At 44.6% G+C, this 25832-nt stretch overlaps 2 protein-coding genes and 1 non-coding gene across 5 annotated transcripts; 2 read left to right on the forward strand and 1 right to left on the reverse strand.

Moving 5' to 3' along the window:
* Nucleotides 1-4: 4 nt before the first annotated feature.
* Nucleotides 5-4992, forward strand: ERAS (ES cell expressed Ras). 3 transcript variants are annotated; one of them, XM_010968134.3, is made up of 3 exons: nucleotides 5-1127; nucleotides 2064-2240; nucleotides 3683-4992. In XM_010968134.3, the coding sequence occupies exons 2-3, from the start codon at nucleotides 2238-2240 to the stop codon at nucleotides 4424-4426; spliced, it is 747 nt and encodes a 248-aa protein (XP_010966436.2). In that variant the 5' UTR covers nucleotides 5-1127; nucleotides 2064-2237; the 3' UTR covers nucleotides 4427-4992. The 3 variants fall into 3 exon arrangements, with proteins under 3 accessions (XP_010966436.2, XP_074215776.1, XP_045361103.1); XM_074359675.1 differs by lacking the exon at nucleotides 2064-2240 and having other exon boundaries at nucleotides 5-839; nucleotides 1025-1127; XM_045505147.2 differs by lacking the exon at nucleotides 2064-2240 and having other exon boundaries at nucleotides 5-839; nucleotides 1070-1127.
* Nucleotides 4993-5625: 633 nt separating this feature from the next.
* On the reverse strand, nucleotides 5626-10401 carry PCSK1N (proprotein convertase subtilisin/kexin type 1 inhibitor). Its single transcript, XM_074359676.1, has 3 exons — nucleotides 10199-10401; nucleotides 6330-6802; nucleotides 5626-5977 (listed from the first exon to the last, which is right to left on the reverse strand). Exons 1-3 carry the CDS (start codon nucleotides 10310-10312, stop codon nucleotides 5785-5787), a joined length of 780 nt encoding a protein of 259 aa, XP_074215777.1. The 5' UTR covers nucleotides 10313-10401; the 3' UTR covers nucleotides 5626-5784.
* Nucleotides 10402-17488: 7087 nt separating this feature from the next.
* Nucleotides 17489-17617, forward strand: LOC123612176 (small nucleolar RNA SNORA40). Its single transcript, XR_006719389.1, has one exon. It is a non-coding gene; the product is annotated as a small nucleolar RNA SNORA40 (small nucleolar RNA).
* Nucleotides 17618-25832: the final 8215 nt, after the last annotated feature.

A 25832-nucleotide genomic window follows, 5' to 3' on the forward strand; every position in this document is an offset into this window, starting at 1 on the left:
ATAGAGTAAGCAATTTGGCTCCATAAGAGAGTAAATGGTGGAATCTTGTGAGAAAATGAGTGCCTGCTTTACAAATAGGAAACTCACAGCCAGTCCCAGCTACATTCTGGGCTGGGAAGGCAAGAAAACTACCACAAAGTGTCGTCACTAGGCCTCAGTCTCCCCATCTGGCTGTCTTGATTGGGGAGTGGAGGGACAAGGGTCCAGGTTTAACATACTTAGATTTGGTGGTCACGGGTAGCTTCCTGGGGGAAGTGCCTACTGTTGAGCAAGGGTGGGGAATTGGAGGATAATTTGGGGGTTTTATTTCTCCCACATAATAAGAATTACTTTGGCAACTCAAAGGAGCCTGGGCTGAGGTTTCCTGGACTTTTCTTCATGGCTACCCTATCACCCCAAGATGACTACCAGAGCCCCACCCAATCAAGACTGGGGGACTGGGGAAAGGGAAGGAGGCTGCTGGCCAGCTCAGTCATCCTCCTGTGAAGGAGCATTCTGGATGTCCCTGCCCTACAACCCCTGCTTACATTTCATTAGTCAGAACTGTGTCACATGACTGTCATAGCTGCAAGGGAGTCTTAAGAAATGTTTTAGCTTGAGACGCATCCACCTCAAATCAGGTTCTTTTCTGCCTTTACAGAGTAATTCTTAGCAACTCTCTCCCTCCAGGAATGGATACAACCCTCTCCCGAGCTACCAAAAAGCCCGCTTGAGGCAGTGCAAACTCCGGGGCCTCAGAGGCCCTCGCCAAACGTTTCACAAAGTCTGGACACTCAGGTCAAAAATCTGACATCCTCCACACACTAAAAACACGAAATCCCGTCCCAGATGGGGGCAAGGTAAGGAAGAAGTGCAGCAGGATGCAGGGGGCACACAGAGGAGTCCGTGCTCACGACGCACCGCGAGACCACCTGGCGCACACTGGAGGGCGGGCGGTGACCCGGCGCTCACCTGGGGGCGGGGGTGCGCCCGCCTGAGGGGCCTGAGGGCAGCCCGCCGCGCATGCGCACTCCCTCCCCCTCAGCAGTCCTCCGCCGGGAAGAGGTGCGAGCATCTCCTCCCCTGTCAGTCCTGTCAGAGCGGCGGCGAGTTCGGGTCCCAGCGACACCAGCCTTCCCGGGACAGAGGTGAGCTGGGCCTCCCGGGCCCCCAGCCCCGGCCTCGACTTTCCACTCAGGGTTGTGGGAGTGCGGCCTAGGTCGTGAGTGAGGGGACCCCTCCCTCGCCGCCTCCCTGCCTCGGGGACCACCATCCTCTTCCCGCCCCCGAGGGCCGCCATTATAAGAACCCGCCTGGGCGAGGGTGTGGGCGCCGGGCAGGGAGGCTTGGGCCGAGCACCGGGTCTCGGTTTCAGGGTGAAACTCGGGTCCCCCCTCCCCGCCAGCCAGCCACCCGGGCTTAGTCAGGGGATGCGTGACCGACGTGGTGCGGGGTCCGGGCCGACCCTGGACGGGGTGGAAGAGGCCACTCTCGGGGTGGGCTTCCCTGAGGTCAGGGAAGCGACACCAGGGACTGGGTCCGGGCGACCCGACCCGGGCCGTGGGGAAGGGGCTCCCGGCGATGCTCCGCGAGCACTTGGCCCCGCAGTTCCCGTGCCACCTGGCAATGGGCTGTGTGACCCAGGGCCGGTCCCCGCCACTGCGCGGGTGGGCTCTTGGTTCCCGGCCGCTGGCGCCCAGAGCCAGGGCCCCGTACCCGGCCCGGCCCGGCCCATCCCGGCCCCGGGTCAGGGCGCCTCACGTCTCCCGCCGTCCGGACCCCTCCCCACCCTCCGGTCCCTCAGCCACCCAGTCAGGCCCGTCTCAGAATGTCCCCAAGTCCCACCTCTCCTGCAGGTGCCTCCCTCTCACCCAGGCTGTCCTCACAGCCACATCTTATGCCCCCAAACAGGGCGCAACGCCTGAGCTCTGTCCCCAGCTCACATCTCCCCATCGCGGCCCCCTCCTTTCTGGGCCAGCATGGGCAACATCCCCACCTGGGACCCGGCCCCCCAACTCTGACCCCAGATCCCAAACTCGGCCGAACCCTCCATGGACACCTCCCCCCTCCCCTCGCCACCCCAGATGCCACTGCCCCAGGGCTTCCCGGGAGACTAGGACCTCGGCTATTATGATGCATTTCCTGAGGCCACACACCGAACCGAGACCAGGATGTGTATTGAATGCGTTAATGGTGACTTGCTATTAATAGTGCACACTAATTGAGCACCTGCTGGGTGCCCATCCTCTTCTAACTACATGGTAATTTACTTGCTTATCTTGTTTATTGTCTCTTTCTCACTTCCAGAATCTAATCCCCCCAAGGGCAGGGACTTTAGTCTATTTTGTTCTCGGGCCCTATCCCCGCCCCCCACCCGCACCCATCACAATGCCTGGCGAGCGGGAAGATCCTCCAATTAATGAAAGAAAATTAAATTATAATAGAAATGCCTAACGTTAACCCAGCACCTCCCAAGGCTTATCACCTACTGCTGAAACTTTGCTGTTGTCCGTCCGTCTGTCCGTCTTCCTGACTAGAATGTCACGTTCCTGAGAGACGGGGTTTGTTATCTTATTTTTTTCCCCATCTCTTTGTCCTTGCCACACAGTAGGTTCTCAATAGCTGTGTGTTGCATGAGTAATAAAGACTAAATTGCAATGATAATGGCTAACAGACCTCATAATTTGCTTACGGATTTGGTTTATTGTCCCCACCTTTTAGAACATAAACTCCCTGGGGCCAGGAATGTTGCTCAGGATAAACTATGACTGGCACCGTGCAGGGCTGGGATCCAACAGTGACACAATCTGAAATCAAAACTGACGGAATCCCTGCCCTCCCTCCGGAATGGGGAGAGACTGCTAGTGGAGGGGGGGTTTCTTTTCCGAGTGATGGAAATGTTCTAAAATTAGATTATGGAGATTGTCACACAACTCCATGAAGGAACTAAAAAGCATTGAATTGTACACCTTGGCTAGATTAACTTTACAGTATATAAATTAATAAAGCTGTTTTTAAAAATCCCTGCTCGGGGAGGGGGCGGTAGGGTATAGGTCAAGTGGTAGAGCGTATGCTTAGCATGCAGGAGGTCTTGGGTTCAATCCCCAGTACCTCCCCTAAAAATAAATAAATAAACCTAATTACCTCCCTCCTCCACAAAAAAAAAAAAAAGCCTACATAAATAACTCCTCAAAACATTTTTTATTTTTTTAAACATTTTTATTGATTTATAATCATTTTACAATGTTGTGTCAAATTCCAGTGTAGAGCACAATTTTTCAGTTATACATGAACATATATATTTTCATTGTCGCATTTTTTTCTCTGTGAGCTACCACAAGATCTTGTATATATTTCCCTGTGCTATACAGTATAATCTTGTGTTTATTCTACAATTTTGAAATCCCAGTCTATCTCTTCCTACCCCCCGCCCCCTTGGCAACCACAAGTTTATATTCTATGTCTGTGACTCTATTTCTGTCAAAACATATTTTTTAAAAAGTCCCTGCCTTCACACAGTTTATGTTGGAAAAGGGAATGAGAGAATAAGCAACATAAATAATAGTATTTTAGGTGATTAGCACACACTACACACTCAATAAAGGTTGATTCAATGACACCCAGCAGTCCCTTTGCCACTAAATGGTCTCACCTAACCTGCCCCACCTCACCCCTGCTGTCTTTCTTGTCTTCCTGCTTGCAGGCCTGCCATCCACATCTCTTCCCTGAGCTGCCCACTGGGGGCATGGCGCTGCCAACAAAGCCGAGCATGTTTGATCTGGGCCTGGGCACATGGAGCCCCAGCTCCCAGGAGCAGAGCCACAGGGCTCGGGCACCCTCCAGGGGTGTTGGCAAAAAGCTGCCCGAGTACAAGGCAGTGGTGGTAGGCGCAAGCGGTGTGGGCAAGAGCGCGCTGACCATCCAGCTGAACCACCAGTGTTTCGTGGAAGACCACGACCCCACGATCCAGGATTCCTACTGGAAGGAGATGGCCCTGGACCACGGAGGCTGCATTCTGAACGTGCTGGATACGGCAGGGCAGGCCACTCATCGGGCCCTGCGTGACCAGTGTGTGGCGATTGGGGATGGTGTGCTGGGTGTCTTCGCCCTCGATGACCCCTCGTCTCTAGCCCAGCTGCAGCAGATGCGGGCCACCTGGGGCCCTCACCACACCCAGCCCCTCGTCCTTGTGGGCAACAAGTGTGACCTGGTGACCACCACCGGAGATGCTCGTGCCGCTGCTGCAGCCCTCGCAAAGAGCTGGGGGGCCCCTTTCGTGGAGACCTCAGCCAAGACACGCCAAGGCGTGGAGGAGGCCTTTTCCCTGCTCATCCATGAGATCCAAAGAGTCCGGGAGGCCATGGCAAAGGAGGCCATGACAGGGCCAGGTGGGGATAAAGCCCGGCACCAGAAGGCCATGTGCCGCTGTGGCTGCTCTGTGGCCTGAAGATTTTGGTCTAGAAAAGTGGACCCTCTCCCAAACCAGGGTGGTGGTTCCTTCACATGAGACTCCCAGAGCAAGTAGCTGTGTGGGACACTGTTGGTGTACTGGGGATAGATGGACCCTCTCCTGGAGAGGTTTTCATTTGGTGATGGGCTTTTTGACAATGTGGGGTGTAGTGTGTTGGTTATGTTATGTCAAGTTGAGAGATTTTGTGCAAACTTAAATAAATGGTGTTCTCAAGTTTCAAAGCTGCCTCCATGCCTAGTGTTATGTGGGTGGGAATGAGACTGGAGAGAATGTTACTTAAATTGTGAGAATTCTTTCATTCAGGAAATGTGAGGGAACCCACAGTGTGCAAGGTCCTGTTTGGGGCACAAAAGATGTAGAGTCAAGCAAGACACTACAAATTCCTGCCCTTATAGATATATATAAGACTTTGTATTAAAGGCAGGTGAAGTAATTCAGTGACAGAGAGGCCAAGGAAAGCCTTACTAAATAGGTGACATTTGAGGAAAAACTTGGAGATAACAAGGGGGCAGATGGAATTGCCAGTGGAAAGGCCATGACCACAAGCCATTTACCACCACACCAACTGATAATCTTCAGGGCTAGGGTAAGAGTACCGATAGAGTGGCCTCCATATTATATAGCTAAATACTTAAACATATATCAAGCTGACAAACATAAAATACATCTTATCCTCCTCTTACCTTGCCAGGAGGTGACCAGGTTGGGAGAGCAGCCTGCAGCCTGCAGCCTGCAGCCCGCTCCCTTTCGCTTCCGGTCAGTAGCCCCTCCCCATCTCAGGGGGCCTTCGGATGTGGCTATGGACATGCGGGCCCAAGTCCAAGCGCTACTCTCATGCCTCATTAACAGCCTCCCCTTGACCACCTAGTTGGTCCTTAGGAGGATGGACCCTCGGAAGATGCTGCAGCAAGCCCTGAAAGTCGCCTCAAAGGCTTTTGGGCTCTTCATTCCTAAAGGAGGCCTAGAAACGGGGCACAGAATCTGTGTAGGCACTGCCATTCTACATATGGATACCTCCCCAGTGAGGAGAGGCACAGGCTGGGAGGGGGGTTGTCTCAAAAGTGGGGGATCAAGGGCAGAGACTCTCTTCCCTCATCTAAGGGCAGCCAGCACCACCCAGTCCACCACCACCCCACCACCCCGCCCCGACACCGCCACTCAAACAAACAGGTAGCTGCTTCAGATCATATTTATTGTGGGGGTGGGGATCTTGGGGTTCGAGGGCAGCAACAGTGGCTGGCGGGATAAGCCGCTCTCGACGTGCGGGAGGAGCAGTCGGGGTGTCAGGGGTCGGGCGGTCCTGGGCGGGAGGGTGCGCAGGATCCAGGTGGTGCTCAGGGCAAGAGGCGGCGCGCGGGCGCCTGGGGTGCGGGGGTCTCCAGGCGCTTTACGCGCAGCAGAGCCCCCAGCACGCCCTCAGGGGGCACCTCAGGACCCAGATCCTGGTCCGCGGCACGGCGGAGGCGACGCGGGGCAGCCACAGCCTCGGAGTCCGCGCTTCCCGTGAGGATCCGCCCCAACAAATACCTGCAGGGGAGCACAGCAGAATGCAGTGAAAACGCCCCGGCCCTAGGACCTAGGTGGCGCGCAACCGCTTACAGCCTGGGAACCTGGCAGCCTCCTTCCCACCCAGGCGTCCCACTGCTTTCAGGAGATGAAGGTCCCCGCCTCCCATTCCTGAAACTAGTTTCCCCGCCTCCCACTCGTCCTCCCGGCCAGGCATCTCTGCCCCCACACTCTGGGTCCAGGACCAAAGTCCCTCCTAGGGTCGCAGGACCCAGGTGTTCGCACCTCCACCTCCTGAAGCAGCCCCCCCGCAGCTCCTCGCCCTCCTCCCAGGATGCTGGCGCCCGCCCCCGCCCCCCTCTTGCAGGGGTACCTCAGGAGCTCGGGGTCCACGTCCGGCGCGTCGTCGCCGGCGTCCTCCACATCCAGGCCCGTGGGGCCGTCGTCGTAGACTGGGGGCCGGGGTCTGAGCGCTGCGGCGGGGGCAGGGGCGGGAACAAGCTGGGCTGCGAGGGCAGCGGGGTCTAGGCGGGCACGGAGCAGGGCGCGGGCGAGCTGCGCGGCGGGGGCGTCGGGGTCATCTTCCAGGCCCAGGGAAGGGTCGTTGGTGCGGGGTGCGCTCCAGACGCGCAGCAGCTGCGCCAGGACGCGCGCCTGCTGATCCTCGGCCTCCTGCGCCTCGGCCCGCGCCCGCTCCTGCCGTTCGGCCTCCAGCAGGTGCGCCAGCGCCCGCGCCAGCTCCTGCACAGCCCCCGCCGCCTCTCCCCGGGGCGCTGCCCGCCGGAAACGCCGGGGAGCACCGGCCTCCGCCAAGGGCGGCGAGGCTGCGCCCAGGCTGCGTGGTTCCTGCGGAAAGACGACGTGGTGGGAAGGAGAAGTCGTCATCATCTGTCAGGCCAGGGACCCCCAACGCGGGTGGCTCCATGGACCTCAAATATCCCCAGATGCTACCAAAGGCATATGGTCCCTCAAATATCTTCAGACACCCCTAAGGCCAATGGAGAGCCCGAAGTATCTCCAGACACACTTAGGACCACCAAAGACCCCTAGATTCCCCACCCACAACTATTTCCTAGTGACTCAGAACTTGCCCAGGGGCTGCTGAAGACCAGGTTTCCTTATAGGAGTGGCGATGGTAGATGACAGCTGTAGTTTCTTCTATATTAATGCTGTGGACAATGGGAACCTGTGCTTGCATTTTATAGCTTCCTATTGTCCATTTGTTTTATCCAAAAGGTAGTGGACTGTTCCGCACCTTGCTTTTTGGAATCTATACCTACATCAGTACCTTAAAAGCATCCTTTCTCTCTCTCTCTCCCTTCCTTCCTTCTGCACTGAATCCCTTTGATACGGATGTACAATAGTTTACTTAACCAGTCTTCAACAGATGTTTCTTTTGCTATTCTTATAAATAATATTGGAGTGAACAACCTTGTTCATATATCATTTGGCATGTGTGCAAGTCTATCTGTAAAATAAATTGCCCAATGACTAATTTTCAGTTCAGGCAGTTATGAAACAATTTCAATAAGTTTAAATAAATAAAAGAGCATATCAAAAATATGAGAAAGGGATGAAAGACCATTAAAACGATCATGAAGATTTGAAAAAGAAACCTCTAGAACACCTAGAAAAATATTTTAAATGAAATTAAAAATTAAAGGGGCAAGTTAAATGGCAGATTCAATACAGCAGAAGGAACTAATAGGATTGAACAGAGCTTGGAAACAGATATAAACATATTGACATATGCTATGACAGAGGAGACACTGCAGAGCAGTGGGGACAGGACCAACTCCTTCAGTAAATCGTGCAGGAACAAGTGATCCAAATTGGAAGATAATGGAAAGGAAAAGAGAACTAAATTTGACTACATTCAAGTTAAGAATTTCTTTTTATCCCAAGACACTGTAAAAAGAATGAAAAGTAAAACCAGAGTGAGAGAAGATACCTATAACACAAATAGTCAATAAAAGATTAGTGTCCGGGGGGAGGATATAGCTCAGTGGTAAAGAGCATGCTTAGCATGCACGAGGTCCTGGTTCAATCCCCAGCACCTCCATAATAAATAAATAAATAAACCTAACTACCTCCTCGCCCCAAAAAAACAAACAAAAAAGATTAGTGTCCAATATATACAGATTGCCTAAATAGCAGTAAGGGAAAACCAAACTAATACAAAAATGTGCAAAATTGATGATCAAGTATTTCACAAAAACAGAACCAAAACAGTTACTAAACATATGAAAAATAATGAACCTCATTAGAAATCAAGAAAATGCAAGTTAGATACACTAGGCCAGTAAGATACACTATGCAAAATACGTCCAAAGACTGCCAAAATTTAAAAGTCTGATAATGTTGAATGCTGACATAGATGTAGGAAAAAAAACAACAAAACAGAAGCTCTCAGACACTGCTGCTGGGAATTCAAGTGCCAAAATAACTTTGAAGAACAATTTGGCAATGCCTAAAAAGATGCATATATCCTAAGCCCCACTCCTGGGGTGTTACACCCCAGAGTAGCTTTTGCACATATACTACTGGACACAAATTCATGAAAAATTGCAGCAGCACTATTCATAAAAGTGAAGCGAGAGGGAAAAAAGAAAAAAAAAAGCCTGGAAACAACACAAATGTGGACTGATGTACTGAGAATGCATCTATAAACCATGACATACTCATATGCTGGTGATACACTCATCAGACAAAATACTATGCAGCTATAAAAAGAAATGTATTACAGCCACATACTTCAATGTGGATGAAACTCACAACCAATGTAGAGCAAAAGAAAAAAAAAATGAAAGAAAAAATCGCAGAATTCCACTGCAGACTGTCTGCGACTACCAGACACCCCGATGACTTCCTAGTGACCCCTAGTGACTACTAGGAGCCAGACGCCCAGTATGATTCCATTTCTGTGAGGAAAAACTAGAGAAGATATTGTTTAGAGATACATATGTGATAAGCTGCAAAAAAAAAAAAGGGGGATAATGAACAGAAAATACAGGATAATGACTGAGGAGAGGGGCTGTCGTGGGGAGGGGCACCGAGGGTCGTCTAACTATTGGTCATGCTCAATTTTTTAAGCTGAGTTATGGGTACACATACGGGTTGATTATTTTATCATTATGCCTTACGTTGTACATACGTATTTAAATATATTATGTCATATGGGTATTATTTAATTTTTTTAAAAACCCATCCTTGACACAAACAGCCTTGAACTCTTCATTAGAGGAGGATATGCTCCAAATGCCCTTGACACCAACCACCCCTCAAACCCCGGGGAATCACACACATCAATCACAGCCTCACACACACTCATATGGACTGACAGGCCTTAAGATGTCACATATGCAACCCAACACTGCCACATTCACACTCAACGACCTGCACATGTTCACGCACAGGGCCGCTCATGCAGTTACAATCGTCAAGCCATCCAGACGCAAGAGCACGCACCACCCTTAAAGACATAATGCAGCAGAGAGAGACATCATGGCTCCTCTCCCCAGAATGACACAGCTCCACAAAGAAACAGGGAGGAACAGCCTCATGAACACACATACAAAATCCTAGTCCCTCAGTTCAACAGAACCAAAATGGGATGCGCGCTCGGGGATGCAAAGACCACTCCCTCCTAGACAAAAACGAAATCACACATACAAACACACAGAAAGACACGCCCATAAGTCACGCCATCACCATAGGATTCACAAACACACGATGTCACTGAGAAAAGTCACACTCAGAAGCACGCCCAGCATCACACACTGCACACCCGGACCCACAATGACATCTTTCTATGGACGCTTGGAAGCGCTTACATCAAAGGACACACACAGGGACAGACAGCACACCCTCACGCCTCTGTCATCCCATCACGTGCGCACATACAGATAGCCACACTCCCTGCCTTAAAGCGCCCTAGTCCCATGGACAGCGCCACAGACCGCGGGGGGTGGGGGGGGGGGCGAGGCCCGGCCCAGCGCTGGGTGCCGAGGGATGGGCAGGGCGCAGCTGCCGGACGAGCCCCTGACACTGCCACCCGCACACCCAAGAGCCTGGCATGGCCTGGACACGGACTGGCGGCTGGTCCTCGGGCCACCCTGGCCAATCTCTCCACACGTCCTAGGAGCTGAGGCCAGCGAGGATGAGCGGCCAGTGGCCGGGCACCGACCTTTGCGGGTAGCATCCTCCTCCCCACCCCCACCCAGCGCCTAACCCGAGTCGCACCTTTACCGGCCGAGAGCAGAGCGCGGGAGGTGGCCCAAGCCAGCCCAACAGCAGCAGAACCAAAAGGCCGGCGCCCCCGGCCCGCGGCCCGCGGAGCAGCGGCGACCCCGCCATGCTGCCCCAGCGAGCCGGGCTCCGGACGGGCGGACTGGCTGGCAAGTGCGCAGCGCCTGGGCTAGCGGGCAGAGCTGAGATGCTCTGCGGCTGCGCACGACAGGGAACCCTGCCCTCCCCTGCTCACCCCCTTCCTCCACTCTACGCAGGCGCAACCTTGGAACTCCTGCAGCCCCTCCATCCCGCCCGTCGCCATGGAGATGCCCAAGGGGCAAGGTGGAGAGCTGGAGCCTTCGATGGCGGTTGCCATGGCAGTCGGAGGGCAGTTGCCAGGGCAACAGACCTTGCTGTCTCCACAGCAGACAGGCAGAAAAGAATTGACTCAGTGGAGTGGAATGCGGGCCTGGTCCCCACCTCTCCTTCCTCGCGGAGATGTATGACTTTGTTTATTGGATAAACAGTTACGGATGGTCTATGGACCAGGGCCTTTACAGGATGATGGGTTCAATCCAGGTGGTGTGACTGTGCATAGGCCAGTTCACCATTCTTAAGCGCAGCCCTTTAGCTGCATAAAGGGATTAATAGTAACTGACCCCCAGAGTGGCTTTGAAGGTTTAATAAGAATGACATTCAGTAGGAGCTCAATAAAAGTTCATTTCTATCCTCTCCTTGTCTCTGCCAGTATCTTCCTTTCTCCATAGCTCTGTTTCTCTTTCGAACTTATGCACCCACAGCTCTGTCTTCCACTCCCATCTGTCTCTCCCTGCCTGATTCTTTCTCTCCTTTCATCTCTACAACCCTCCTCCTGTCTCTGTCTTTATTTTGCTGCCTATATCTACTTGTTTTTCAATAAATACATAGATAGATTGATTTTACTCATATATTGTTCCAAAAGGATTTCAAGCCACTTAAAACGATACATGAAAGGAAATAAAATTTTGGTAAAATTTGTGTATCCATAGGGGAAGAAAATGTTGGGAAGGGCATGTCAGTGATTATTTCTGGAGACCAGGGAAGATAACTAATGGTTTATCACTTTCTCCTTTACACTTTTCTCTGCTGTCTGAAAAACAAAGTTTCAATGAATATGTATTACTATTATTACCAGATGAAAAAAAAAAAGATATTTTCATTTTGGAATTAAAGCAAAGTATGGTAAAATAGCATAAATTAAAAGTGAAAAAAAGAAATATTGATTTATGTTGCTGGGAATATATCTAATCTATTGATTCTAACTGCCTCTATCTCTTCAGTATTACAAACAACAACTTTACAATGAAAATCCTCATACACATCCCCTTAAGGATCTGAAGATTATATACTCAAGCATGGTGTAATGGACACACAATTAAGATGGCTTCCATGATCTTTGCCTTTTGTAATCCTTGTGTAATCCCCTTCCTCTGAGTGTGTTGTGTGCATGTCCAAAGGTGATCAGATACAAGTAATTACATATACATAATTATGTTAAAAATGAGGTTGAAATGGTCAACTTGTGAGGCAACTCCTACTCCCCTGCTGGCTTTAAGGAAGCAAGTGGCCACTTTGGGGAACCTCACATGGCAAGGAACAGAAGGTGGTCTTTAGGAGCTGAGGGTGGCCTCCAGCTGAGAGCCAGCAAGAAATTGAAATCCTCAGTTCTACGACCATAAGGAATTGGATTCTGCCGACAACCGGAGTGAGCTTGGAAACAGATCCTTCCCCAGTCAAGCAACAGCCTTAGTCAACACTTTCATTTCAGCTTTGTGAGATCCTAAGCAGAGAACCCATTAAGAACCCTGACTCCTGACCCACAGAAACTGTGATATAATGCTGTAAGTATGTTCTTTTAAGCCGAGGAGTTTGTCATACAGCAATAGAAAACTAGCATAAATGCGATAATAAGTTCTTCTATAGAGAAAATATTAAACTTCGTTTAAAGTTATAAAAGGTGATCTGAATAAATGAATAAATGAAGATACGTTTTATGCTCTTGGATGAGACTATTTCACGTTATAAGTGTTTCAATGATCTCCAAATTAATATATAATTTCAATACGATCTCAATTTAAATCTCAGCTGACTATTTAAAAAAATCAATAAAACTTATTTTTAAATGTATATAAAGAGTCCACACAAAACTTGTACATGAAAGTTAAAAGTAGCACTTTTCATAGTAGCCCCAAAATAGAAACAACTCAAATGTCTATCAACTGATGAATGAACAGACAAAATGAGGTATATTCATACAATAGAATATTACTCATTCATAAAACAAATTAAATACTGATACATGATGCAATATAAATAAAACTTGAAAATATTCTAAGTGAAAGGAGCCAGTGGACCTAGAGATGATCACACTAAGTGAAGTAAATCAAACAAAGACAAATATTATATGATATCATTCAGCCACAAAAACCGACAACATAACGCCATTTGCAGCAACATGGATGTTCCTGGAGAATGTCATTCTAAGCGAAGTAAGCAAGAAAGAGAAAGAAAAATACCATATGAAATCACTCATACGTGGAATCTAAAAAAAACATAAATACAAAACAGAAACAGACTCATAGACATAGAATACAAACTTGTGGTTATCAAGGGGGCAGAGGGGTGGGAAGGGACAGACTGAGATTTTAAAATGTAGAATAAATAAACAAGATTATACTGTATAGCACAGGGAAATATATATAAGATCTTGTGGTAGCTCACAGAGAAAAAAAAATGTGACAATGAATATATCTATGTTCATGTATAACTGAAAAATTGTGCTCTACACTGGAATTTGATACAACATTGTAAAATGACTATTAAAAAATGAGAAGCTGTAGTATATTTAAAAAGAAAAGACAAATATCATATGAGATCATTTACATGTGGGATCTAAAAAAAAAGATACAAATGAACTTATTTACAAACTAGAAATAGACTCACAGACATAGAAAACAAACTCTGGTTACCAAAGGAGAAAGGGGGGCAAGAGAGGGATAAATTAGGAGTTCGGGATTAACATGTACACACTACTATACATGAAATTGATAAACAAGGACCTACTGTCTAGCACAGGGAACTATATTCAATTTCTAATAATAACTTATAATGGAAAATAATCTGAAAAAGAATATATATATATGTATATATACACACACATACAACTGAATCACTATGCTGTACACCAGAAACTAACACAACATTGTAAATCAACTATACTTCAATTAAAAAAAGAAAAAAGCAAGACACAAAAAGCCACATATTGCATAATTCCATTTATGTGAAATGCTCAGAATAGGTAAATCCATAGAGATAGAAAGTTGATTAGTGGTTGCCAGGGCCTGAGGGGAGAAGGGAATGGAATGGGGGGTGATTGCAAATAGGTACAGAGTTTCTTTCTGAGGCAATGAAAATATTCTGGTGTTAGACAGTGGTGATGGCTGCCCAACTTAGTGAATATACTAAAAACCATTGAATTGTACACTTTAAAATGATGAACTTTATGGTATGTAGATTATATGTCTCAATAAATAAATAAACATCTTTATAAAAGAATAAAGATCTGTGAATAGCTAAATCAATTCTGAAAAAGAAATAAAGAAGGTGGATTTTACTTACCAGGTATTAGAATGTGTTCTAAGGCCAGAAAGGTGTTTGGAAAACTGGAGGAAAATAAGTAAGAGCCCTACCTCACACCATATACAAACAATAACTCCAGATGGTTAGATTGTCATGTAAAAGGAAACACCATAAATTAACAGAAAAAAAATACACTGTGTGACCTAGTGATGGGGAGGGGCTCCTTGAACAAAACTTCAAAAGCACAAATCACAAGGAAGAATGCTAATTGAAATATACAATCAACATTTACAAGGAGGGAGGGTATAGCTCAGTGGTAGAGCACATGCTTAGCAGGCATGAGGTCCTAGGTTAAACCCCCACTACCCTCGTTAAATAAATAAATAAATAAACCTAATTACCTCCCCTCCTACAAAAGTTTACAATTTCTGTTTAATGAAAGACCCTACACACAAAGTTAACAGACATAACAGCGAACATATATTTGCTACCTCTGAACTCACAAGAGGTTAAATATCCAGAATATAAAAGTGACTTTGAGAAATTGGCAAGAAAAAGATAGGCACCCCAAAGAAAAATGGACAAAGGATAGGAACAGACAAATCACACAAGGAGAAGGAAACCCATGAGGTTATCAGACATATGAAAACATGCTCAATTTTACTAATGATTAAAGAAGTGCAAATGTTTTATAAAGGGCAATATTCCCTTACATCCTTCATATTAGCAAAAATTAAAAACTGAATCACAGAAAGTGTTGGCGGGCATGTGAGGATATATGAACCTCCAGGTACTGTTGGTGAGAGTCTGGGCTTGAGCAACCGTTCTGGATAGTCATCTGGCGGTATTCAATCAAATGAAGCCTTGACAAACAGAGTTGTCAAGTATCCCATGGTAGGAGGGGGCTTGGGAAAATCACCCCTGAGAAAGGGTATCTATGCTGAGAACTAAAGGTCCAGGAAGAGTTACCCAGGGAGTTGGGTATAAGGGAGAAGCATTTCAGGCAGAGGAAGCTGCACAAGCAAAGGATCTAGGGTAAGAAGCAGCATGGTGCATCCATAGAAGTGAAGTATGGCCAGTGAGCCCGAAGCACAGCAGCGACTTGTTCTGATTTGCTGTATTTTTTAAAATCAATCTTGTATATTTCTAGATTTATTTATTTATCTTTAAATGGAGGTACTGGGGATTGAACCCAGGACCTCGTGCATGCTAAGCACCTGCTCTACCACTGAGCTATAGGACCCCCCCACCACCATGATTTGCTGTATTTTGAAGCCTTCTGGGAGAGTGTAGCAAAATGGTTTAATGAACACACACATCTGCCTCCCTTCCTTCCCCAAATCCCCCTAAAGCAACCCCAAAATATACGCTGAGAAGAAAATCGTCAGTGGTGCTTTTCAAGAAAGTCATCAAGGGACCAGATACTCTGAGGCATTCTCCAGGAGAGATATTGCAGATGGAATCAAGCCATGTGGGGAAAAAAAGAGCTCAGGGAACTACCACCTACATACAAGGAATGGAGATGGACTTTTGTGGAAGTCAAAGCAAGTCCACTTGCTCTCTGTGGTGCTCATTCCTGCTGTTTACTACAATTATCAGATTTTCATTTCTTTCTCCCTTCCAGGACCATGGAACATGGTGGGATTGTACTTCCTCATGACTGAGTGGAAGTGGCCTGTGTTGCTTCAGGCAAGAGCACATAACTGCCAGTATGAGCTCCTCCAGAGCTGTCACTCTTATTCCTTTAAATAGCATGTATTTACTGTTAGTCCCAAATTCGCATCTCTAGCCCGGGCCTCTGCAGATTCGAAATCCAACTGCCTCTTCAACATTTCCACTTGGGTGTTTAATAGGCATCTCGGGGAGAGGGTATAGCTCAGTGGTAGAGCACGTGCTTAGTATGCACGAGGTCCTGGGTTCAATCCTCAGTAGCTCCATTAAATAAATGATAGACAGACAGATAGGTAGATAGATAGACAGACCTAATTACCTCCCTCAAAAAATCAAACCTCAAAAAAATAGGCATCTCAATGTTAACTCCCCCCAAAATGGAACTATTGATTGACTGCCCCCAAGGCCTGCCCTTCCACCACAAAAACAAAAACAAAAACTCTACTCCTCTCTCAGTCTCTCCCATCATTCACCTAGCATCTCAGGTCAAAAACCACAAAAGCATCCTTGACTTCTTTCTTCTTCTCATCCCCACAGCTAATCTCTGAGGAAATCCTGTTGGCTCCACCTTTAAAGTAGATCCATAACCCAACCTCTTCTCACCGCCTCCACCGCCAGCAGCCATCTGGACCCCAGCAGCCATCTGCACCGTGTCAGAAGGCCCCTCACTAGTCTCCCTGCTTCCTTCCTTGCCCCCCTTACCGTCTCTTTTCCTCAATGCAGCCAGAGGGATCCTATCCTAACTCAAGGAATGTCCCTTATATACTCAGAACTCCTCCCTGGCTCCCATCAGAATAAAAAATAAAGTCCACGGTCCCGCATAAAGCCTCTGGCCCACAAGGCCCTGTGAGACCTAGACCTTCTTACCTCTCTGACCTCCCATCCCACTGCTGTCCCCTCACTCACTCTGTACCTGCACTCGCCTCCTTTCTGTTCTATATCCGAGTCGAACACGTTTGCAACCTCAGGGTCTTTGCATCTGCTGTTCACTTTGTATGTGGTTTGTTCCCGTGTTTCATTCTGGTCTCTGTTCAGCAATCACCCCTTCAGAGATGACTTCCTTGATCTTTCTACCTGAAGTTCTCTGTCTCTATAGTCTGCTTTATTTTTCACTATAGCACTTAATCACTTCCCTTTATTGCTCTATGTACTGTCTCCCCAACTACAAGGTGAGTTTCACAGGGACAGAGTCTTCGATTTCTTTACCATTGCATCCCCATGCCTGGAATATAGTAGGGGTTCAATAAGTATGGGAAAAGTATTGAGTTAAGAATAACCAGTGACACAAAACAGAAGGACTAGGAACAAATGGAACAGGAAAAAAATGAGAGGAAACAAAAATAATCAAAGGGGTATGAAAACTTCTTAAACGTCGATGATACTACACTCATAAAATAAGAATAGGCCATGTGCGGGGGCAAGGGATATTGGAAAGTCTCTGTATCTTCCTCTCAATTTTGCTGTGAACCTAAAGCTGCTCTAAAAAAGGAGAATCTTAAAAAACAAAACAAAACAAAACAAAACAAAGAGGCTGCTATGAAAAGAGCAGTCAGCAGACACAGGGCTGAATACATAGACTGGGCATCACTGAAGACAGAATTAGTGATCTGAAAGAAAATTTTGTTTGTTTATTAATTTTTTATTGAAATATAGTCACTGTACAATGTGTCAATTTCTGGTGTACAGCATAATGTTTCAGTCATACATATACATACATATATTCCTTTTCACAATCTTTTCCATTATAGGTTAATACAAAATATTGAATATAGTTCCGTGTGCTCTACAGTAGGACCTTATTGTTTATCTATTTTATATGTAGTAGTTAGTAACTGCGAATCTGGAACTCCCAATTTATCTCTAACTTACTTCAATAAAAAAAACATCCTGGAGGCTAAAAACCTGAAGAAGATGGATGTAGGAGGGATGTCAGATCCATATGTCAAGGTCCACCTGCTGCAGGGCAGGAAAATGTGCGGAAGAAGAAAATGATCATCAAGCAGAACACTCTGTAGCACTTGTGTTTGGTTTTTGTTTAATCTGTGGACAAAGACTTGTAGACAGGTGCAAAAATAAATCCCCTTTTGCAACCCCAGAATTCATTGTTCAGTATGAGTTTTGATACATATAAGAAGCAATGTGATACCTAAAACAGATTCAAGTGATGGGGGTGCTGATAAACATACAGATTGCGCTCCTAGGACTATAGAATTGGTAATTTAAAAGCATAAGATATGAGAAATTATCAGCTATGTTGATTTAATACTCTAATTTTAATGTTCACATGACACAAAGATGGCTTTTATCTTGAACACAGTATCTGGACTTTGAAAAAGGTATTGGCATATCCCAACGATCAGTACTCTTCCAGGGTGTGATAAGCTTAGGAGTAAATACTATTTGAACTTAATGCGTGTTTATTTTTTATTTATTTTTATTTTCTGGTGGGAGGAGGTAATCAGTTTTATTTATTTATTTATTTTTGATGGAGGCACTGGGGATCGAACCTAGTACCTCATGCATGCTAGGCATGCACTCTACCACTGAGCTATACCCTCCCCGCTAATGCATGTTTAGAGGGTGTTTAAAATTCAGAACCAGGCAGATCCATCTTCTCTGACCCCAAATATAGCCCTAAAGTAAACTGCTTGAGGAAACTGGATCCCAAAGATTACAGGTGCAGAGTTTTTGAAGTGTGTCCATATTAAACTGGAGATCAAGGAAGCCCAACTAAAAGAATTATGGTCTGACTGACATGACAACTGTTGATTGAGCAAAAATTCTTTTTTGAAAGGCCTATCTAGAAGATTATGACTCAAACATGGGAGGAACCAAGGTGATGGGCAGCGGAAGGAATCATAACATGTGAAATTCTTAAAAAATTTATTGACTTAAATAATTCTGCCTATGTTACACTGTTACACAGTTAAAAAAAAAAACCTTTACACTTTTTGTAGAAAAAGTTAAAAAGAAGAAGAAGAAGAAGAAGGAGAAGAAGAAGGAGAAGGAGAGGGAGAGGGAGAGGGAGAAGAAGGAGAAGAAGAAGATTCTGAACTTCTATTACACTGAGGCCTTCAGCTTTGAGGTGCCTTGTGACCACATCCAGAAGGTCCAGGTGGAGCTGACTCTGCTGAACTACAAAAAGCTGGGCAAGAATGTGGCCATTGGGAGGGTGGCCACAGGAGTGGCAGCCAGTGGGGCTGGCCTCTGGCACTGGGCACACACACTGGCCAACCCCTGGTGGCCCATTACCCAATGGCATTCCCTGCAGCCCCCTGACCAAGTGAGGTCACAGCCAGCACCCTGATCCCTCACCTCAAGCCCCTGACCCCAGACTCCTGGCCAAAGCCGCACCCATGCCCTCTTTTAAGCTTTCTTTGAACTCTAACACCCCCCACCCACCCACTCCTTCTGTCTCCCCTTCCCCTCTATTATGCCAATCATGATAACTTTCCAATTCCCCCACCAGGTAGAAGCCCCAGGGACTCCTGGGGGAGGGGTGCAACCTGGCATCCCCCAACTCCAGGGTCCCACCCTCTGCTTTGACAATCAGTGACCCCAGCCTACTGTCCCCTTGGCTCCCAGTGCCCCTTTTCCTACACAGGACCACTCACTCCCGTCTCCAGTCTGATTCCACACTGCTCTGGGGACTAAATAAATACTCAGCAACTTCGAAGAGAAAAAAAAAAAAAGAAGGAGAAAATTTATGTTATGTGTATTTTACCACAAGCAATTTTTAAAATTTTTAAATGAGGGAGAAGTAAAGACATTTTGTTTAGTAAACAAAAACATCACTAAACAGACTTGACCCACAGGAAATACTAAAGAGAGTCCTTCAAGTGGAATTGAAAGGACACCAGATGATAACTCAAATCCACGTGAAGAGAGGAAGGGTATAGCTCAGTGGTAGAGTGTGTGCTTGGCATGCACAAGGGTTCAACCCACAGTACCTCCACTAAATAAATAAATAAACCTAATTACCTCCCCACCAAAAAACAAAACAAAAAATCCACATGAAAAAATTAAAACACTGGCTAGGGTAACTACAGGGGGAAATACAAAAGACTGTATAAATATGTATTTTGTAATTCTTTTCTTCTGTTATCTGATTTAGAAGAGAACTGCATAAAGCAATAATTATAAAACTGCTGGTGGACTTACAATTGTATAAAGATGTCATTTGTGTGACGATAATAGGGCAAAGGAGGAGAGAAGGAACCGAGCTATATTGGAGCAAATTTTCTGTATACTATCGAAATTAATTTAAAATAATTTAAATTAATTATTAATTAATAATTTTAAAACTTCCCACAGAGATGCTCAGATTGAGACGGCTTCATTGGGGAAGTCTACCAAGCATATAAAGAAGAATTAATAGCAATTCTTCACAAACTCTTCCCAAAAATTGAAGAGGAGAGAACATTTTTCAGCTCATTCTATGAGGCCAAAAACAAAACCAAAGACAACACTAGAAAAGTACAAACCAATATCTCTTATGAGTATTGACTCAAAAATCCTCTTCAAAATCCTAGCAAACAAAATCCAACAACATAGAAAAAGGATTATACCCCATGGCCTAGTGGGATTTATTCCAGAAATGTAAGGTTGCTTAATATCTGAAATCAATTAATGTAAAAGACCGTAACAATAGAATAAAGTACAAGAACCACATGAGCATCTCAATAGAAGCAGGAAAAGCACATGACAAAATTCAACACCCCTTCATTTTTTTTTTATTCATGAATCAACATATCAGCAACAAACTAGAAGTAAAAGAGAACTTCCTCAACCTGATAAAGGACAAATACCCCACAGCTAACATCATACTTTTTTTCCCACAAGAAACTAATCTTCATCTCCCACCCCCACCAAAAAAAAAAAAAAGAAAGAAACTAATCTTTACCCAATAAAGTTCTACACAAGTGGAATCTCATGCCACCTGGGCGCCAATCCCCAGCACAGCCAGTAACAAATGGACAGACCCTGGAGGAAGAGGGTTGGGGGAAGGAGGGACGTGGTAATGAGAGGGATTGCAGATCAATCTAGGCCACTCAGGGTCTGCAGTCCTGGGCAGGGGAAAAGGCTGAGAAGCTGAAACTTCCTTGTGCAAAAATCAGCCAAGTAGGGAGCGTATAGCTCAGTGGTAGAGCGCATGCTTAGCATGCACAAGGTACTGGGTTCAAATCCCAGTATTGCCATTAAAAATAATAAATAAATAAATAAATAATAAATTAATGTATAGCACAGGGAAATGTATACAAGATCTTGTGGTAGCACACGGTGAAAAGAATATGACAAGTAATATATGTATGTTCATGTATAACTGCAAAAATTGTGCTCTACACTGGTAATTGACACAACATTGTAAACTGACTACAACTCAGTAAAAAATATTAATAATAAATAAATACATAAATAAATCTAATTACCACCCCCCCAAAAAATCCTAAAACAAAAATCAGCCAAAAATAAATTTAAAAATTAAATCGTTTTCTTTAAAAAAGAAAAGAAAAGATAACTAGAACCAAGCTTACCTTCTCTGAAGATTGTTGGAGCCCTTCCATCCTGGGTGGAGAAGGGGTTACCAATCCATTCACACACCCTAAGACCCAGCAGAGGATGTATCAAAGAACTTAACATCATACTTAATGGTGAAAGACTGAAAGCTTTTCCCCCAAGGATCAGGAACAAGACAAGGCTGTTTCCTTGACCATTTGACCATGTCTATTTAACATTGTGCTTGCCAGGGCAACTGGGCAAGAAAGGGAAATAAAAGGCATTCATATTGGAAAGGCAGAACTGAAATTCTTTCTATTTGCAAATGACATGATCTTGCACATGGATAATCTTAAGGAATCCACAACAAAACCATTAGAGCTAATGAGACCAGCAAGGTTTCAGGATGCAAGATCAATATCACCAAATTCAATTGTATTTCCATATACCGGCAAGGACAATCCAAAAATGAAATTAAGAAAACAATTCCATTTGCAGTAGCCTCAAAAAGAATAAACACTCTTAGAAATAAGTTTAACAAAATAAGTTCAAGACCTGTACACTGAAAATGACAAAACCACATAACATGAGCTCAAATCCAATAACTTACATCTAGTACCCCTTTTTCAGATACTCTGTGGTTCCCCATGGTGTGTGGTCTCCCTCATTTGCAGCAAGTCAGTAAACCCAACTTGGTTTGACTACTGTGTTCCTGATGGGTTTGTTTGTTGGTTTGTTTGTTTGTTTGTTTTTCTGGAGGTATTGGGGATTGAACCCAGGACCTCACGCATGCTAAGCAGACGATCTACCACTGAGCTATACCCACCCCCTCCCCATTGGTTTTTAACTGACAGGCATTTACAAGAATGGAGGCTTCCTTGACATTCAGGTCAAGCCCTCAATGCTTTATCTATCTTTCTACCACCTGTTCCTACGTTCTGTCCGCTTGTATAGTACGAGTCTTATATTTAGTCACATATCTGAGTGTTGTTTTGCAACAAAAGGAAACAGCTATAGGGACAGAATGAGCATGTTCTGTAATACTTCTATTCTCCAGCTGGTCCTGGGGGCTCAAGGGGTCAAAAGTTCTTCTCAGATCAGCATCCATCCTTCGGACAAACATGCTTTGGATCAATATCAGAAAATCTGATGTGGAAGCAGGGTCTGGAAGAGATATTTGTACACCTACGCTCATTAGCAACATTATTCGCGAGAGCAGAAACGTGGAAGCAACCAAAGTGTCCAAGGGTGTATGAGGGGATAAGCAAAATGTGGCATTTACATACAATGGAATATTATTTGGCTTTAAAAAGGAAGGGAATTCTGACACATGCTACCATATGGATGACCCTTGAGGATGTTATGCAAAGTGAAATAAGCCTGTCACAAAAAGACAACTATTGTAAGGTTCTATTTATATGAGGTACTTAGAGGAGTCAATTTCTTCGAAACAGAAAGTAAAATGGTGGGTTCCAGGACCTGGGGAGAGGGTAAAATGGGGAATTATTGTTTAATGAGTACAGAATTTCAGTTTCACAAGATGAAAAGAGTTAGGAAGATAAATGGTGGTGATAGTTAAACAACATTATGAATGTCTTTTATACGACTGAACTGGACACTTAAAAATGGTTAAGATGGTAAATTTTATGTTATGTGTATTTCATCACTAAAAAAATTGGAAAAAAATATATCTTATGTGAACTTCTTCCTCAGTCTTGTCTTTGTATCCCTGAGAATTGTTTTGTTTAAGTTTCATCTACCCAGAATCAGGAAGGTTTTTATTCTTGGCCCATGATTGGTGACAATTGGCCTTTGGCTGAAATTTGGAGACACCAAGTCACACAAGCACCACCCTCATGGAACATTGCAAGTCTCAGGGGATCTTCTCAGTCGAAAATTGTGCCTCAAGAAAGACAAATACTATATGATATCACTTACATGTGGAATATAAAAAATAAAAAATAATACAAATGAACTTATTTACAAAACAGAAACAGACTCACAGGCATAGAAAACAAACTTATGGTGACCAAAGGGGAAAAGGGGTGGGGGGAAGAAATTAGGAGTATGGTATTAACAGATACAAACTACTATACATAAAATAGATAAGCAAAAAGGATGTACTATATAGCACCGGGAACTATATTCAATATCTTGTAATAACCTATAATGGAAAAGAATCTGAAAAAGAATATATATATATAACCAAATCACTTTGCTGTACACCTGAAACTAACACAACATTGTAAATCAACTATACCTTAATTTTAAAAATAATAAATAAACTAAAATAAAACTGACTTTTCCAGGCCAAGCACTTGCTTCCTTCATGTTTTCTCATTGCAATGTCAACACATATGTTTATCTCTCTAACTGGCAAAATTTCACCAGGGAAATTTTGGGATTGCAGTAACCACTTTGGGAAATTTTGCCAAGAGCAAGATTGGTAATTTGAAACAATCTTATGGTTACCAAGAGGAAGGGGTGGGAAGGGATAAATTGGGAGTTCAAGATTTGCAAATATTAACCACTATATACAAAAATAAATAAAAAACAAATTTCTTCTGTAGAGCACAGGGAACTATATTCAATATCTTGTAACCTATAATGAAAAAGGATATGAAAGTGAGTATATGTATGTATATGTATGACTGAAATATTATGCTGCACACCAGAAATTGACATGTTGGAACTTACTATACTTCAATTTAAAAGAAGATTGTTAATTCGAGAGATGCCTTAGAACAGAAGGGCAGAAATCCACATGAAGAGCTTGCTTGTTTTATTTATCTTAAAGAGAAAGATCATTTTGTTTCACAAAGGAGACACCCTCCTCTTCATTTCTGTATTTGGGGATTAAGAAGTGCTGACTTTTGAATACTATGCCTTGATAAATTAGTCAAGAGCCTGAATTATTGTTTAAATCAGCTGTAATAACTCCCTTTTGAGTATGCTTATGTGAAATTGTGTTTTCCTGCAGCCAAAATTCTTCCCTTCTCCTTTGGGAGGGAAATGTAGCGAGCCTTTTACAGCGATAATTTCATATTCATCTGAAGCCACTACAGGAACCCTCATCCAAGTGGACAACAAATGAACTAATTTCTATATAGCTTTCCATTACTTGCGTAAACAAAGAATGTTGCCTGCCAGTCTAATTCTCCAAGGATCACGTCATTAGCCATTGTAGTCACTAACTTACAAGGAATTCAGGGTGAAACATTCCATGTGTTGGATACACTGGGCCCTAGATAGTTAAGATGCATATCTAAGGAAGAATTTCAAGGACCCCAGATTCTTGCATTTTCCCATACAGAGAAAATCACTAAAATCCTTAACCGAGATATGGTGGGGGGTTTAGTTGTTGTTTGCTTGTTGGTCTATTTTTTTGTGATTAGCAGTAATCTTTTACCAAGATGCATGCATTTGTGTTTTTTTTAATATTATATTTTATTTTTTAAAGTGGCAGTTTCTTTTAATTTATTTAATTTTTGAGTGGGGGGTAATTAGGCTTTTTATGTATTTATTTTTAACGGAGATGTTGGGGATTGAACCTAGGACCCTGTGCTTGCTAAGCAGGCACTCTACCACTGAGCTATACCTCCCACCCCAAGATGAGTGCATTTGAATGTATTTTTCTACATGTATTTCCCAGCCAAAAAAAATGTATATATTCACTAGCTCCTCCCCTACCTCTTGGAAGCAGTTCCTAATCCTCAGAAAGACACTGGATAAAACTCAACTCATGGCTCTTATGTTGTGTTTTTTTCTCCCACCAACACTTGGGCTCTCCGTAAGAGTGGAATTTAGCAAAAATACTTCATGATAGTGGCTGCAATAACAGAGATAAATTGGCCTTGACACTGAACCGAAATTGATGGGGTAACTTTAAGGGTCTTGCTGAGATAGTCCCCTTGCATGTCACTCCTCATAACAATCGTGACAAAGACTGAACAGGTTGGATGTTGACAGAAATCAAAGGCTCCAGGCCCTTTGGGGGAAGACACTGAACCAGCTATTTATTAAGCAAGACACAGTGTAATTTTTTTTCTCTCTTTTCTTTTCTTTTTCCCCCCCTTTTCTTTCTTTTCTTCTCTTCTCTTTTCTACAGAGGTACTGGGGATTGAACCTAGTACCTGATGTATGCTAAGCATGTGTTCTACTGCTGAGCTCTACCCTCCCCCTCCAGGCCCTTTCGAACACCTCCAAAGGGGCTGTGAGCATATTCTGATTGTTTACTTTCCCGTGGAATTGAATTTTTCCTAATGGCCAGAGAATCATCACTGTAATGGTACGGAAACTACTTGCCTTTGTATTCCCCACTTGGGGAATGTCAACTTATCTCTCCAGTAGGAGGGATATGCATTGCATTTATTTAAATAACTCTGTTATTTAAAAACTCCGTGAAGTTTTAACTTCTTCAGAAACTCTACAGCCATTATCACCCATCATCTTCGGAAAGAGTAGAGAGACCTAATGGAATTTGGAATGTAAAGTCAACAAGCTTCTAACCCTGACTCTCAGGTGAAAATATTGCCATTAGCCTTGATGACAATAAAATTAATCTAACCCCTCTGGGGACCACCTCTAGTTAGCTGCTTCTGAGTGAATAACAGATGACCCCATGTGCTTTATAATTTCACCTCAAACCCTAGATTCTACCCTATTACAGGCCAATGTGACTTCTTCACAGGGACTCATATGATGTCTCCACATGTCTCCCTAACAGGTTCAAGTTACATTTTCAACATATCCACCTAAACGAAGCCTGCATGATCAAAGGGGAAACTGCCCTGAACCTCAGTGGAAAAGATCTTATTCATAGGCCTCAAACTGAGGATTCTTAGGAATTCTCCAGAAGCTG

This window comes from Camelus bactrianus, chromosome X (assembly GCF_048773025.1).
Source record: "Camelus bactrianus isolate YW-2024 breed Bactrian camel chromosome X, ASM4877302v1, whole genome shotgun sequence".
In the NCBI taxonomy this organism is placed as follows: Eukaryota; Metazoa; Chordata; class Mammalia; order Artiodactyla; family Camelidae; genus Camelus; species Camelus bactrianus.